The sequence below is a fragment of the Andrographis paniculata genome, unplaced genomic scaffold (genome assembly GCF_009805555.1).
Source record: "Andrographis paniculata isolate CXL003 unplaced genomic scaffold, ASM980555v1 Contig64END, whole genome shotgun sequence".
NCBI lineage: Eukaryota > Viridiplantae > Streptophyta > Magnoliopsida > Lamiales > Acanthaceae > Andrographis > Andrographis paniculata.
Window position 1 is genome coordinate 3,570,882 of NW_026137600.1, and position 17,321 is coordinate 3,588,202.

At 40.7% G+C, this 17,321-nt stretch overlaps 1 protein-coding gene across 1 annotated transcript; it reads right to left on the minus strand.

Annotated features, from left to right (window-relative positions):
* Positions 1–272: 272 nt before the first annotated feature.
* On the minus strand, positions 273–1,093 carry LOC127261848 (dirigent protein 22-like). Its single transcript, XM_051290270.1, has one exon. The coding sequence runs from the start codon at positions 1,043–1,045 to the stop codon at positions 461–463; it is 585 nt and encodes a 194-aa protein (XP_051146227.1). The 5' UTR covers positions 1,046–1,093; the 3' UTR covers positions 273–460.
* Between the last annotated feature and the right edge of the window lie 16,228 nt (positions 1,094–17,321).

Genomic DNA, 17,321 nt, shown 5'->3' on the forward strand with positions numbered 1-17,321 from the left:
TTTTACATTTGTATAATATAATAATTATACAAATGTCATTATATTTGTATTATAAGATACTATAGAAGTATTTTTTTTATCTATTTTTCTTGATTGGTACTATATTTTGATATAATAATTAATATCGAAAGATCAAAATACAAAAAGTAAATATAACTCTTACCGGACAGAGGGAGTATTTTTTATTAAATATGATATGAACACACTTTTGGTAGATAAATTAAAATGACAAATGAAAACACTTTTACAAGACAACATGAGTATCACTCACATTAAAAATATGATATGAACACACTTTTGGTAGATAAATTAAAATGACAAATGAAAACACTTTTACAAGACAACATGAGTATCACTCACATTAAACAACAAATTAAAACACATATAACAAACTTTCAATATTTTCAAATTATTTTGGAAAATACGAAATAATCCCGAACTACCAATGATATATATGATTTTATGTATAATACACATAGATGGTATATTCCAAAATCCCATAATTCTTGATGGGATCAAATGAATACGTATTCGAGATTATATATCCACGAGCCATCCGGAACACACCGGTCCCTCCAAGAACGGGTAGTTCCCGTTTCTTTTGGTTGACTGATAGCCACCCAAGGACAGACAACGTGCTTCCCTTAAACTTCCCGAGAGTAAACACAAAGTTCATGCTCAACGTCATTGCCATTTCCCGTAACCCGGTTGATGCTACCATCCCTTGCACACGGCCCACCTCAAGCGAGTTTTTGTTAGGCTTATTAGTGAGCTTGTGATCCATAACCACAACTTGCCCTAATGATCGATAATTTGTTGTGATCTCCGCTTGTGCAACCTCCCACACCGTGCCATTGTTACCTCCTACGTCGTGGACATAGAAATGGAGGACTGCCGATTTCTTCGCCACGTGTAGTGGCGGGGCATAGCGGACCGGACCAGCTGTGAGTGGATCGACTTTTCGTCTGGTGAATGCAATGGAAAGAGGAAAAATGGAAGATAAGAGAAATGAAATGAAGAGAAAAGCAATGTATAGCTTAGCCATTAGGAGTTAGTTCATGTAAAAGGTGGAGTCCTTGCGATTTGTGCAAATGTCGAGGGGTTATTTATATATGAAGATTTGCGAATTGGGGAAGAAAATAGGGTATGAAGAAAATAAATTAGAAATATGTTTTTGCATGTTGAAGAGTACAAAGTGGATTGGGGGAAAAATATGTGAGATTGAAATTCGTTGTCAAGTGATTTCAACAAGCTAGGATTTAAAATTGATTGATGATATTTGGTCAAACTTTGAAAAATATATATTTAAAATAAATTTAAAATGTTGTGTTAAAGTATTTCGAATTTTTTAATTGAATAAAATAGATTTAATATATAAGTATTAGGTAGAGAATAAAATTCTATAAAATATAAATAAATAATATATACTCTCTCCGTCCCAAAAGATTTGTCTTGTTTTTCTATTTTCGTCTGTTCCAAATAATTGTCTTATTTCCTTATATAGTAGCCGTGGTCTCCACTTTATAACAAAATTATTCCTACTTTTCCATATTACCCCTAATTATTATTCTAACATACTCTTTAAAATCCTTAAAAAAGCAAGGACATTTTATTCATTTATATTCTACTTTATACACACTCTCAATTAAATACTATTATTCCTTAATTTCCGTGTCAACTCTCAATAAAACACTTCTTTCTGGACGGAGGGAGGAAGTATGATTTAATTTTGTATAAAGATAAATGAATTAAAATACACATAAATATCGCATATATTTATTGACGAAAAATAAATAATATTATAAGTAGTCTAAATCTTGAAAAAAAACTTTATATATACATATATATATATATATATATGCTTTTAAAATGCATTTATGGTTTGAAATTCACTTAAATAGGGCGTTAATTTAAATTTTTATTTAAATAGTAATTTGACATAATATTTTATAAAAAACATAATACTCCATATTATTTACATAATAATTTGATATTCGCTCTATCGGTCTCTAAGATCACAAATATTTTTATATTTATATAATATTTTTTATAAATATTCTATAATATTATAAGATACTAATAGAAGTATTTTTGTAATTATTTTTTTAAATTTGTACTACGTTTTGATATAATAATTAATATTAAAAAATCAATACGCAAAAAAATAAATAGAACCCTTGAAACTGGACCGAGATAGTATAATATTTTATTAAAATCCGCACCAGATTAATATAATCTATTTCAATATAAAATTATTGAAATGCCAAACAACCAAACCCTACCCATTTCCAGGGGAAATTAAAAGATACTAAAACTTGGACAAGATTAACAATTTGCAATTAAGTTACAATATTTATATACTAGCATTTAACATCTAAAATATTTAAAGTTATTATATTGTATAATAATTGTATATATATAAATATTTTAATCATAAATTCATTTATTCAATATAAGGCCATCTCTAACCACACGATTCTATTTTTAACTCCAAAAATGCAGTTATAACTCAAAAAATGCAGTTGTAATTTAACTTTAACTCACAATTCCATTTTCAACTCCAAAAATAATTTTCTTTCAATACAACATCATATTTCATATTATTAAACGACTTAAACTAAAAAATTCATCACAAAATGAACAGTTCATTAATTTATCCTTATTAGCACAAAATCTGCATGCTTAAGAATTGAGCAATGAATTATTAACATTGCTTAATTCATGGCTGCACTGACAATTTGAATTAAAGTAGGCGTGGCAAAATCGAACTCAATTTAAAAAAATCGAACCCATTTGATTTAGAAATTTTCAAGATTAAATTGGATTCCGAGTTGATCCAATATCCCAATATAAAAATCAGGTAATCAGATAACTGAAATCCAAATCCAATATGATTTTATAATTAAAATATTTTTTATTTATTTTAAATTATATTATATTACAAAACAAAATAGTATTATAAAAAATTATACTCATAAAAAATAAACAATATACTAATTATTTAAAAAATAATAAAATAAATATTAGGTATATTTTTATTTTTCTGTTCTTTTATCTTAAAAGGTGTTTTTATTTTTTGTTGTTTTTACAAGAAAGTATCGAATTTCGTCCAAAGATGGGGAGAATATCCAACACAACTTACACATGCTGAATCTATTAATATATACTATTGTGAAGATATTATTAATTCAATATTTGGTGACAACGAAAAATCAAAATTAAATAAAACCAATCTGCATGTGCTGTAGCTTTCAATTGTGACTACGCAGTTGATATCAATTAAATTATGAAGATGTCTTGTCTTGTTTTAAAAGGGATGATTTTGATTCAGTACTCCACTTGTAAAACAAGTCATTTAAGCTTAAATCGATTACAAACCCAAACAAAATCAACTTGTCCTATCTCACAAGGACAAATAAACCATATGCATTAACCTATGAAATTCGAATTCGTAAAAACAACAAATTAAAAATTTGTTTGAATATCATATTTTGTATATAAAACAAGAATATAATTCTTTTTAAGAAAAAATAAAACGTTAAATATATTATTCTTACGTATAAAATTTATAATTAGGTTAAAAAGCCCAAGTTGAAAGAAGATGTGGGCTTGTAATCGGGTCTTTTAGACTCTTTAAGGGGGTATTTCAAAATAATCGGGTAAACTGAATGTTTTTTAGGAAAGTCCGCAGGTCGGAAGATCCGTAGGTCGGAAGGTCCGCAGGTCGGAGGATCCGCAGGTCGGAGGGTCCGCAGGTCGGAAAGTCTGCAGGTCGGGAAGTTCGCAGGTCGGAAGGTCCGTAGGTCGGAAGGTTCGCAGGTCGGAAAGTCCGCAGGTCGAGAAGTCCGCAAGTCGAAAAGTCCGCAGGTCGGGAAGTCTACAAGTCGGACGGTCTACGGGTCGGTTGGTCAGTAGGTCGGATGATCTGCAAGTCGGGAGGTTTGTGGCTGGACCAACAAGTCGGGAGGTTTGCGGCTGGACCAACAAGTCGGGAGGTTTGCGGTCGGACCAACAAGTCGGTTGGTTGGTGGTCGGATAGGCAAGTCGGTTGATACACAATTGGATGAGCGAATTGTGGGTTGTTTTGGAGGTCGGATGCTGTGGAGAGCAAGTGAGAATAATAGCTTGGTCGGCTGAAAACACGTGTCAGCAGAGGAGGAGGTAGCGAACGGGTGAGAGAAGATGTTGTAACCGTTCGGGCGACGGTTCCAAGTACCGTTTCTGAAGAATATTTAAGGATTGAAATCTGCGACCGAAAAAAAAAATCTTCAATCATCTTCATACGACAGCAAAATCAGTGATTCGGGGATCATCATTTAAATTTTCAGTCTTTTATTTTCCAGTTTATTTTCTTATGTACCGTACAGTATTTAGAGATTCCTAATCTCAAGCACTAATTAATCAAGTTCCAAGATAATCTCCTATTTTCGGATTTTACATTTTATTTGTTGAAAAAATACATCAACAAATTGGCGACCACAGTGGGAGAAAGGCAAGATTGTTGATCCTACATCATCAGAGAATTTCATACGACTGAGGTCCGGCCGAATCATCCGAAAGATCACTATGGCAGGCTCACAACCTCAATCATCATCAGCACCGGTGGGAGAAAATATTTCATCACCTGTCATGCCAAATCCGGGGGAGATTCCCCAACCACCTACCGATTGGTTGTCTTATGTTCAACAATTGAACAATCAGCAAACTATGGTTATGCAGAACATGTTGCGAGAGCAACAGAATCTCATGCAGAACATGTTAGATCAAGCTTTATCAAGGGTTACTCTTCAACCCACTCAGACGCCGCCAGGAATATCACCATCAAGAATGAAAACAAATTTCGCAGAGGCATCATATGTTGATAGCACACTTCCAAGCGCCACAACGTACAACCGAACAGATAGGGGAAAGACTCCTTTAACTTTCCCTAATAACGTTCCTTTGGAACCAAGAGTTGACAATTTGCACCCAAGCGTTCTTAGGTAAGAGAGGCAAGGAGCACATGTGCGAGATCCCATCTTCATCCCTGATCATCAACAAAACCCCCGTGTGGATCCTGAAGAGATTGTGCAAGTGTTGATGGTGCATTTTGGTTTGAATCCTCAGATGGCCAATCGTCCCGCTTATCAAAGACCTGTCCCCGAAAGGATCATTAACGATTATGCACTTCCAAGGAATTATCGACCACCTGATTTCCATGCTTTTTCAGGGGAAGACGGATCCTCCACCATAGAGCATGTGGGTCATTTTACAGCATAGTTGGGGGAAGTGGGAAATAATCCTTTTTATAAACTGCAATTGTTTGGATTATCTCTTACCAGAACAGCTTTTTCATGGTTTGTAAATTTGCCACCTAGGCAAATACAAACTTGGTAAGGTTTGTAAATGGCATTCCATGCTAGATTCTTCAATCCCTTACCAACTGTTTCTCTTACTGATTTATTGGAATTGAACCAATATCCAGAAGAGTCAGCCTCACTGTTTATTGAAATGGTGCGATTGATGAAAGGACATTGTCCTACTATAATCAATGAAAAAGAAATGACCAATTTAGTGGTCAGGAATATGCATGGCCGCCTAAGAGAGGCACTCACTGCTCATGATGTTGAAGATTTGGCAAGTCTCGTTGCCAAGGCTGGACGTTTAGAGTCTCTTTTTAGAGAAAATGATCAAAATTTCAGGCATAATAAAGTTCAACATATGGCTAGTATGGAACAGAAACATACGACTTTGATTATGATCAAACAGAAGAAATGGCGGCTGAAATCATTTCGGGAAAACCTTATGTGTGCTCTAAATTGAAGCCAGTGCTAGGAACTGAAGGAAGAGAGCAACCTACATTTGACAGTTCAAAGGCAGATGAAATTTTTAATATTCTGCTAACTGACGGCCAGATTCAGATTCGAAAAGGGCAAAGGTTGGCTACTAAGGAAGAGATTAAAGGAAGACCATATTGTAAGTGGCACAACTCGTTCACACACAATACAAGTCAATGCACTCATTTTCGGAATGAGATCCAAAAGGCCATTAAGGCAGGTCGGCTCAAGTATATTACTTTAGGTGTAGAGCAACAACCTTTTCTAAAAGTAACCATATCAATGGTTAATATACAACCAAGTCCTAGATCGGGAAAAGGAAACTCATCAAACAGTGGCTGACCGGAAGAAAAACTCAAGGTCTGTGAAAAAACAGTGGCTGAAAAATGGGATAATCAAGATGGTTCTTTTAATGTGGAATTAAAGAAGCAAGTTTTAGTTCGGGACCACCAGACTAGAAGGACGGGCTCGGTCGGAAGCAAATGGGCTCAAAATAAAAAACCTTTACCAATTGATGTGGATCCTCGTTTTCCAGGCATGAATCGTACTCAGATTCGGAATGCCAAGCGCAGGTATGCTGCGAGATACCGGGATAAGGTCTCTTCATCGAGGCAGCCGAACGACATCCAAGGCGCTGCTAGACATACTGAAGGAGGTCGGTCCATCAGGGTCGTTTCATTTGAGCAGCCGAATGATGCGCAGGGTTCCATTGATTTGCTGGAAGGAGATCGGTCCATAGGGGTCGCCTCTTCAAAACAGCCGACCAACATGCGAGGTGCTGCTAATTATCATGAGGAAGGTCGGTCCATAAAAGTCTCCTTCTTAGGACGACCTAAGTATGTGCAAGGCGTCTTTGAGTACAATGAGGGAGGTCGGTCCATACAAAAATAGGGTAAGAGCGTATCAGATGAAAGAATTGAAGGTTTCAGATGTCAATTTTGTGAGCGGATTAACATCAATCCATCTTTGGAGGAGTTTCATTTGGAATCTCTGACGGCTCAAACTGAAACCTTATACCAGGGATGAAATTCTGGAAGATCATTCAAGGTTTGTCAAGTCTCGACTAGGGCCACGAGTTCCCTGCCGAATGACAGGAATTAACTGGATTGAAGAAGAACCCCTGTGGGCAAGTCTGGAGGATGATTTTATTGAAGAGCCAGAATGGGCAAAGATTTCGGATCCTGATTTTCAATCAGAGGTTCCTCCAATAGTTCCCTCCCATTCCAGAAGGCACGGCGTCTCATTTAAAGCCTCTGTATGTTAATGCTCATATTTGCGAAAAACCAATCAGAAAGGTTTTTATAGACAATGGAGCCGTCTTCAATGTTATGCCATTAAAGACTCTCAAAAAGTTAGGGAAGGGAATTCACGATTTATCCCCTGTGGATTTTGAGATGACTAGCTTCACAAGGCAACCGACCAGACCAGAAGGTATGATGGTCGCCTCAATTGAAGTCGGTCCTAAAAAGATTTCTTTAGTTTTCTTTGTGGTGGATGCAGATACTACATACTCAATCCTACTTGGACGAGACTGGATTCATGCATCTAAATGTGTACCATCGACACTGCATCAACAATTAATGTTCTGGGAAGGCAATCAGGTCTTCAAAATGGAAGCAAATGACAACCCTTTCGGAGCATCAGAACAAGTTGAAGAATCAATTTTATATTCCAGTCATGTACCTCCAATGTCTCAGCTTTTTATGGCTAATGAATACCCAAATAAGGGTTTTAAATTCATCAGTCAGAATTCAATGTTCTTTTAAAAAACGAACAGATTTACTGTATGGCTCTTGAGGAAGCCAAACCTACTTTTTATAATATATTTTTTATGGAAGGTGCAAATTTACAAGATTGTAGTGTACTTATTAACCAGTGTTATCTAGATCAGCTTTTAAAAAAAAGTAGAAAAAATCGAAAAGATTCATGATGTTCATCTCCAAGAAGACGAACAATTTCGTTGGCTTGATTTATTAGAGAAGACAAAGCCAGCTTTTTCAGCACAAGACCCTTTACTGGAATTTAATTTAGGAACCGACCAGGTTCAAATAATAATAAGGATGAGTGGTTATTTATCTGAAGGGCAACAAATATTGATGCTCGAAGTCATAAAAAACAATATTGATTGTTTAGCTTAGGATTATTCAGAAATACCTAGTTTGGAGCGAAGTCTGATAGAGCATCGGTTGCCTATTAAAAAAGATTTCAAGCCCTACAAACAACCTCCAAGGCGTATGAGTCCTGATTTAATGCCTCAGATCAAAGAGGAAATTCAGAAACTTCTTAAAGTAGGTTTCATCCAGCCTTGCCGTTATGATGATTGGTTGGCCAACATTGTGCTAGTAGTTAAGAAGAATGGTAAGATCAGGATATGCATTGATTTCAGAGATCTTAATATGGCCACTCCTAAAGATGAATATGTGATTCCTATGGCTGACATGCTAATTAACTCAGCAGCAGGACACAAAATTCTCAGTTTGATGGATGGTTATGCAGGATATAACCAAATCTTTTTGGCAGAAAAAGACATTCATAACACAGCGTTCAGATGTCCAGGAGCTTTAGGTATTTATGAGTGGACTGTTATGCCTTTTGGTTTGAAGAATGCAGGTGCGACTTATCAGAGGGCCATGAATTCGATTTTTCATAATCTCATTGGTAAATCCATGGAAGTATATATAGATGATGTTATCGTCAAATCTTCCAGCTTTGAGGAACATTTGAGAGATCTTAAAGATGCTTTTAGTCGGATGAAGAAGTACAAGTTGAAGATGAATCCGACTAAGTGTGCTTTCGGTATCTCAGCCGGAAGTTTCTTGGGGTTTTTAGTTCATGAAAGGGAATAGAGATTGATGCTAATAAAGCCAAGGAAATTCTGGCCAGCCGACCACCCAGGACGGTTAAGGAAATTCAAAGTTTTTTGGGGAAGGTAAATTATCTCAAACGGTTTATTTCCATGCTGCTGGCAAGGTCAGACCAATTACTAAATTATTGAAGGCAGGAGGAGGTGCTTTTGAGTGGGGACCAGACCAACAGATGGCCTTAGAGGCTATAAAGCAATCATTGGCTCAACCACATGTGTTGATGCCCCCCAAAGAAGGTCGGCCTCTCAAAATTTATTTGGAAAATACGTATGAAGTGGTCAGTTGCTTATTAGCACAAGATGGAGATGATGGAAAGGAAAGGGCAGTTTATTACTTGAGTAAGACTCTTAGAGGACCAGAATTAAATTATACTATACCAGAGAAGATGTGTTATTCATTGGTGTTTGCATGCACCAAACTTGAGCATTATATGTTGCCCAGAAGAATTGAGGTCATTTCAAAGATCGATCTCATCAAGTTAATTTTGTAAAGACCTACTATGCAACGCAGACTTATGAAGTGGGCCATTAAATTAGCCCCTTTCTATTTGTATCATTCTCCTTTGAGGGTGGTGAAAGGCCAAGCAATAGCAGATTTTTTGGCAGACTTCGCAGGTTATGAGCAGGAACCGACTAGATACATGTCTTATGTAAGTACCCGAAATTGGTTGATGTTCTTTGATGGCTCTACCTCAGGAAACAGATCGGGTGCAGGTGTTTTGTTGGAGGGACCAGATGGTCAGGGGGTCAAGCTGCAATTGCAATTAGAGGCCATGACCCACAATTCAGCAGAATATGAAACTTTAATCTTGGGATTGGAAGCCTTAATAGCCGGGAAAGTTCAATCAGTAGTCATAAGAGGGGATTCTCAATTGGTAATCAACCAAGTAAACAAACAATATGTTTGCAATTATCCCCATCCACGCAGATGTAGAGATTTGGTAAGTCGGTTGCTATCAAAGATCTCTGAAGTGATAATTGAGTTCATCCCTAGAAAGGAAAATCAATTTGCAGATGAATTAGCTCAAAGAGCTTGTAAGGAAATCTCAAAAGATATCTGTGCAGAGGTCGGCCCTGAAACAGAAACTGGAACCGACTGGAGGATAGAAATTATCATGTATCTACAAAATCCAGGAGTGAATGTACCGATCGGAATACGGTTGAAAGCGTTGCGATTTCAATTATTAGAAGGAGTATTATACTAAAGAACATTCGAAGGATTACTCCTGAAATGTTTGGGGCCCAAACAGGCTTTGGAGGTGATGACAGAAGTGCACAGTGGAATTTGTGAAGCTCATCGAGTAGGTTTGAATATGAGATGGGCTATTCATTGTTTGGGTTTCTTTTGGCAAAAGATTTTCGAAGATTGCATACAATTCGCCAAAGGTTGTCAAGAATGTCAGAAGCATGGACAGTTGAACCACTTGCCAGTCACATAATTGCAAGCTATGGTAAAGCCATGGCCCTTTAAATCTTATGCTATGGATGTTATTGGTAAAATTCATCCTCCATCATCCAAGAATCATTGCTTTATTCTGGTTGCAACAGATTATTTTACCAAATGGGTCGAGGCGGTTGCTTTGAAAATTGTGGATCAGAAAAAGGTGATAGATTTTGTGTTGAACTAGATCATATATAGGTATGATATTCCTCATTCAATAACAACCAACCAAGGTCTGGTCGGTCTTCATTGAGGAAAAGTTTCTAAGCTTTCTGGCAGAATTTGGTATTCATTTGAGTCATTCCTCACCCTATTATCCCCAAGCTAATGGGCAGACAGAGGCAGCTAATAAGATTATTATTGGGATAATAAAGAAAAATATTGAAGGGAACCCAAGAAAATGGCATTTGTTGTTGTCTCGAGCCTTATGGGCGCATAGGAATAGTAAAAATTCTGCCACGGGGTTTTCACCATATCAGCTAACCTTTGGACAAGATGATGTGTTGCCAGCCGAAGTTCAAGTTTCATCTGGATGTACAAGCCTTACTACTGATGAATTTACTGAGGAGTATCAACAAATTATGTTGCAGCAATTGGAAGATTTGGATATCAATCGACTTCATGTAATTGATCAAATAGTGAAACAGAGTGAAATCAGGGCTAAGACTTATGGAAGGAAAGTTTTTTATAGAACATTCAAAGAAGGAGACCTGGTCTGGAAAACTATATTTCCCACGTATAAGAAGATTGGTCAATTAGGGAAGTGGTCTCCGAATTGGGAGGGACCATTCATAGTTCAAAAGGAGATCGGAAATGGTGCCTTTATTATAATAAATCAAGAAGGTAAAAGGGTACACGACTGTATTAATGCTAAATATTTGAAGAGGTATTTTCCTGCCTTTTCAGATAACAAGAAAGCATAAAACAGTAATTTTATTCAGAACCCGTTTACAAAGGGTTCGGACCCAAAAAGGGTTTACTCATCGTCGGATGTTAACCGTGCGGAGGATTACTTTCTTCTGAGTCAGAATCTTCATTCCAGTGATTAGGGATTAGTTCCGGTTCTTCATCAATAAGGTCTTCTAAGTAGGGTCGATACTTTTCCCATTGATCTTGCATCTTCTCTAGATCATAGTCGGTGCGAGCTTTCATGTCTGTCACGGCTTGACGCTCACGATCAACAAGGGTGCGTAATCTCGAAAAGACTGTGCGTTGATTGGAGAATGTATGATCCCAGCCAAGGTCAGAAAGTATGGCTGTCACATGGTGTTCAATCAAGTCCATGTGATGATCAATTTCGGGAAGGCGATTTTGTATATACCGAAGAGCCTCATACCCTCTAGCACGTTTTCCATCAGGCGAATAACATGATGAATGGTTTTTCTGCCGCGTTTGGAAAATTTGAATTTGAAATCTAATTGCTTAAGTATGCATAGCAGGTCCTCGGCATGGCCTCCAACTGGATGGTTACCCACGAAGAAGGGTTGAGTAACGCCTTGTGAGTTGTTTATGGGAACATGAGGACGATCGTGTGGCATTTTGATAAATATTTGCAGGCGCGCTCAAATTTCAGTTCGTGGTGAAGCATTTGTTTGTTAATTTGCAAGGGACTGCGAGTGTTTAAAAGGAAGATAAGTTGGATTTGTTCCCTGGAAGGTCGGAATTTTGAAAAGTGATCCTTAATAAAAGGAGAAAAATTTATTTACTAAGTCAAGGTTTCCAAAATTTTACAGAAGAGATCCTAAAAAAATTTTAATCTGGGACCATTTATCTTCTGTCCTGGAGAGTCGTCTATTGTTAGCAGCCGACTGGTATTGCCTTATAAGTTGGGATCGGGCGTGAATCTTTAATTGTTGGTCCAAGTCGGCTTCATATTTCTTGTACCGCTCAATCAGGCGCTGTTCGTCGCTTATGTCGCCTTCACGGACAGACTTTTCTTGATGGAGCGCCCTCAATTCTGCCTCTTTCTGGTGAATTGAGTCTTCTATTTGTTTTTTGGCATTGGAGATGCCTTCCAGTCTTCCGGTCGCCTGTTGAATTGATTCCTTGGTTTTAGTCAAGGAAGTCTCCAGATTTATTGGATCCAAGTCGGGTAGAGGCGTCTCAGCTGTCAGAAGTTGAGTGAACAAGATTTCATTTCAGAGTTCGTATAGTCGCGCTCCATCAGCTGGTGAAGGATAGAGGTAGCAGCCGATTCTGGAGAAATTTGAAATAGGAGGCCACCGATGGCTTGAAGAAGGTTGTCAAGCAAGTCTGATCCTAGGCTAGGAAAAGATTGATTAAGAGCCTGTACAATTATGATTCGGACATCTGCGGGAATTGGAACAGCCGACAAAGGGGCTAAATCAGAGCATCCCTGAAAGAATAAATGTTTATTTCAAATTACATGAAACATGAATATCGAGAGTTAATTGTGAAAGTGGTATTTACTTCTGGATGGATCGTGGTCGCTGAAGGTGCCAGGATTGACATAGGTCTGGAACGATGGGCGACTGGTACCTCAATAGCCGATTCACCGGCTGCTTCAAACGGACGTTGAGGTTTGGATCTGGGTCCCTGAACGGTGGGAATGTAATGTATTTAATATCATGTAAACACTAGTTTGTAATTTGGAAAAGAGAGTTTAAGCGTCTACCAGATTAACAGAGGTCTCTGAATCAGATGAGGGGATTTCTTGTAATTCTTGTAAAGGATCCCTCGGTTGCACAGGTGCGGGTTCTTCTTCCTGTCTGTCTGCCTCTGGAGGAGGGTCGGCTGCCCTTGGGTCGGCTGCCCTCAAGTCGGCTGCCCCCAAGTCTGCTACCCTTTGGTCGGGTGCGTCTATGGCGACTGCACCAGAGGCGACTGCAGCAGAAGCGGATGTAGGCGTGGCCATTCGTGCCATATTAGGGAGAGATGGGTCTGAAGCGACATAGGGAAACCTACCCATCTCCAAAGCAGTCACCTCACTGTTAGATGAAATCCCTGTTGTTTCCAGTTCGGCTGGTGAAGGCGCCTGCATTAAGGTCTGTCGTTTGGTTGGGGGTTCAGGCGCGTGAAGTTGGTCGGTTGGTGACTCTGATGATTTGTTTGGGTTTGAATTAGTTTGGACGGTCGCTCTGGCCGAAGTCGGACCTGGATATAAGAATGATGATTAATAAAATATTAAGGACAAAAGTTATATTAAATCAGGATTATTGGAACATACCTAGACGAGGTCGGGTCTTTACAAGTGCCCGACCTGATGAGCGGTCTCTCAAAGGCTGTTGATTGTCTCTAGAGAAGGGGATAGCTTGAGGAGCTATTCTTTTCTTCTGTGGAGCACCCGATCTAGTGCCGTGGGTGACTAATTTCCTTCGGGTATTAGTCAATGGGGTTGCCCCCAATACCAGCGCAGGTTGAGGTAGGAGAATGCCTAGCAGGCGATCTTTGTCAGGAGCAATTAAGGCCCAGGTAACCGACCACAATTCGCGGAAGGATTCAATCGAAGCTAGAGAAGTTCGGAAAGGAATGTAGAAGTTGGAAGTTATGTAATTGGTAAGCTGGGATACATAAGGGGCGATCAATTCAGGAATGACTCTCTCATCTGGACTTTGAATTATTAAATGTGGACAGGCGATGGGGCCAGGTAAGCCTTGTTGGCATCCGAATTGGCGTGCCAAAAACTGAGGTTGATAGCTGAATGTATAAAATGCTTTGGGGCCTTTCTTATCAATTTTCTTACTAATAAATAAAGACCTGGGTTTAAGAGCAGTATCCCAGGAGAAAGAGTAAGTTGGATGAGGAAGTGGGTCTGGTTCGGACAGAGGTGAAGATACAGGGAATGGCCAAAAAAGGTAGGATGCGTAACCGACGTACTTTCGGTACATGTAAAATCGGGAATTACTACGATCGTTGGCTAGAATAGCAGTGATGATAAGGTCGGATGCTTGAAGGATATTGCGACCTAAGCATAGTGGGTTGAGGGCTATTCCCAGAGACTTATCAGGTGTCGGAGCAACAAGGGGTTGACCAAGCTGAAACGCGTCGGGAAAATAGAGACGGAACCATAATTCCAAAAACCAAAAAGGGCCCGACGCGGCGGTATCTAATTTTTTACCATTCTTGTCTGTAAGGCGGGTGCTAACCCTGGATAACCCTTCAAAAAGATTGGCAAGGAAAAGAGTACCCAGAGAAAAGAAACGGCCAGAGGCTATATGTATGGCCAAGTCAAGATGAGAGGGAAGGACGCATTTCAAAGCGGAAACGATGACATACCTACGAAAGGATCATTGTCGATGTCTGCCGCGGCAAACAACAGCGAATTCGTGACACGACGTATGAATGCCGGTAAGGCCTTCCATCGAGGCAGAATGGGCGCCCAAAAAAACTCCTGCGCGGATTTTCGTGAATTTGTAGGTAGCAAAAATGTATTTCCTGCTACGCACGTCACGGCCAAAAATTGCGAAAGACGGCCTTGTCCACTGTACACGGACCCGTCGTCCAGCCGTATATTGCGAACGAGGATTCCCGCTGGGGCGCTGACGAACCCGCGTCAACGCGAGAAGTCCAGTGAATTTTATCGTTTAGAGAAAAGAGAACACGTAACAAGGATTCTATAGGTGAACCTGCGAAAGGATCATCGTCGATGTCTGCCCCGGCAGACAACAGCGAATTCGTGACCTAACGTACGAATGCCGGTCAAGCCGTCCATCGAGGCAGAATGGGCGCCCCAAAAAACTCCTGCGCGGATTTTCGTGAATATGTAGCCATCAATAATGGACTTCCTGCGATGCACGTCACGGCCAAAAATCGCGAACGACAACCTTTTCAGCTGTTCACGGACCGGTCGTCCAGCCGTATATTGCGAATGAGAATTCCCGCAGGGGCGCCGACGAACCCGCGTCAACGCGAGAAGTGCAGTGAATTTTATCGTTTAGAGAAAAGAGAACACGTAACAAGGATTCTATAGGTGAACCTGCGAAAGGATCATCGTCGATGTCTGCCCCGATAGACAACAGCGAATTCGTGACCTGACGTACGAATGCCGGTCAGGCCGTCCATCGAGGCAGAATGGGCGCCCCAAAAAACTCCAGCGCGGATTTTCCTGAATATGTAGGCAGCAATAATGGATTTCCTGCGATGCACGTCACGGCCAAAAATCACGAATGACAACCCTGTCAGCTGTTGACGGACCCGTCGTCCAGCCGTATATTGCGAATGAGGATTCCCGCAGGGGCGCCGACGAACCCGCGTCAACGCGAGAAGTGCAGTGAATTTTATCGTTTAGAGAAAAGAGAACACGTAACAACGACTCTATAGGTGAACCTGCGAAAGGATCATTGTCGATGTCTGCCCCGGCAGACAACAGCGAATTCGTGACCCGACGTACGATTGCCGGTCACACCGTCCATCGAGGCAGAATGGGCGCCCCAAAAAACTCTTGCGTGGATTTTCGTGAATATGTAGGCAGCAATAATGGATTTCCTGCGATGCACGTCACGGTCAAAAATCGCGAACGACAACATTGTCAGCTGTTGACGGACCCGTCGTCCAGCCGTATATTGCGAACGAGGATTCCCGCAAAGGCGCCGACGAATCCGCGTCAACGGGAGAAGTAAGTGAACTTTATCGTTTAGAGAAAAGAGAATACGTAACAAGGACTCTATAGGTGAACCTGCGAAAGGATCATCGTCGATGTCTACCCCGGCAGACAACAGCGAATTCGTGACCTAACGTACGATTGCCGGTCAGGCCGTCCATCGAGGCAGAATGGGCGCCCCAAAAAACTCCTGCGTGGATTTTCGTGAATATGTAGGCAGCAATAATGGATTTCCTGCGATGCACGTCACGGTCAAAAATCGCGAACGACAACCTTGTCAGCTGTTTACGGACCCGTCGTCCAGCCGTATATTGCGAACGAGGATTCCCGCAAAGGCGCCGACGAATCCGCGTCAACGGGAGAAGTAAGTGAACTTTATCGTTTAGAGAAAAGAGAATACGTAACAAGGACTCTATAGGTGAACCTGCGAAAGGATCATCGTCGATGTCTGCCCCGGCAGACAACAGCGAATTCGTGACCTAACGTACGAATGCCGGTCAGGCCGTCCATCGAGGCAGAATGGGCGCCCCAAAAAACTCCTGTGCGGATTTTTGTGAATATGTAGGCAGCAATAATGGATTTCCTGCGATGCACGTCACGGCCAAAAATCACGAACGACAACCTTTTCAGCTGTTCACGGACGGGTCGTCCAGCCGTATATTGCGAATGAGGATTCCCGCAGGGGCGCCGACGAACCCACGTCAACGAGAGAAGTCCAATGAATTTTATCGTTAAGAGAAAAGAGAACACGTAACAACGACTCTATAGGTGAACCTGCGAAAGGATCATCGTCGATGTCTGCCCCGGTAGACAACAGCGAATTCATGACCTGACGTACGAATGCCGGTCAGGCCGTCCATCGAGTTAGAATGGGCGCCCCAAAAAACTCCTACGCGGATTTTCGTTAATATGTAGGCAGCAATAATGGATTTCCTGCGATGCACATCACGGCCAAAAATCGCGAACGACAACCTTTTCAGCTGTTCACGGACCCGTCGTCCAGCCGTATATTGCGAATGAGGATTCCCGCAGGGGCGCCGATGAACCCGCGTCAACGCGAGAAGTCCAGTGAATTTTATCATTTAGAGAAAAGAGAACACGTAACAAGGATTCAATAGGTGAACCAGCGAAAGGATCATTATCGATGTCTGCCCCGGCAGACAACAGCGAATTCGTGACCTGACGTACGAATGCCGGTCAGGCCGTCCATCGAGGCAGAATGGGCGCCCAAAAAACTCCTGCGAGGATTTTCGTGAATATGTAGGCAGCAATAAAGGATTTCCTGTGATGCACGTCACGGCCAAAAATCGCGAATGACAACCCTGTCAGCTGTTGACGGACCCGTCGTCCAGCCGTATATTGCGAATGAGGATTCCCGCAGGGGCGCCGACGAACCCGCGTCAACGCGAGAAGTGCAGTGAATTTTATCGTTTAGAGAAAAGAGAACACGTAACAACGACTCTATAGGTGAACCTGCGAAAGGATCATTGTCGATGTCTGCCTCGGCATACAACAGCGAATTCGTGACCCGATGTACGAATGCCGGTCAGGCCGTACATCGAGGCAGAATGGCCGCCCTAAAAAACTCATGCGTGGATTTTCGTGAATATGTAGGCAGCAGTAATGGATTTCCTGCGATGC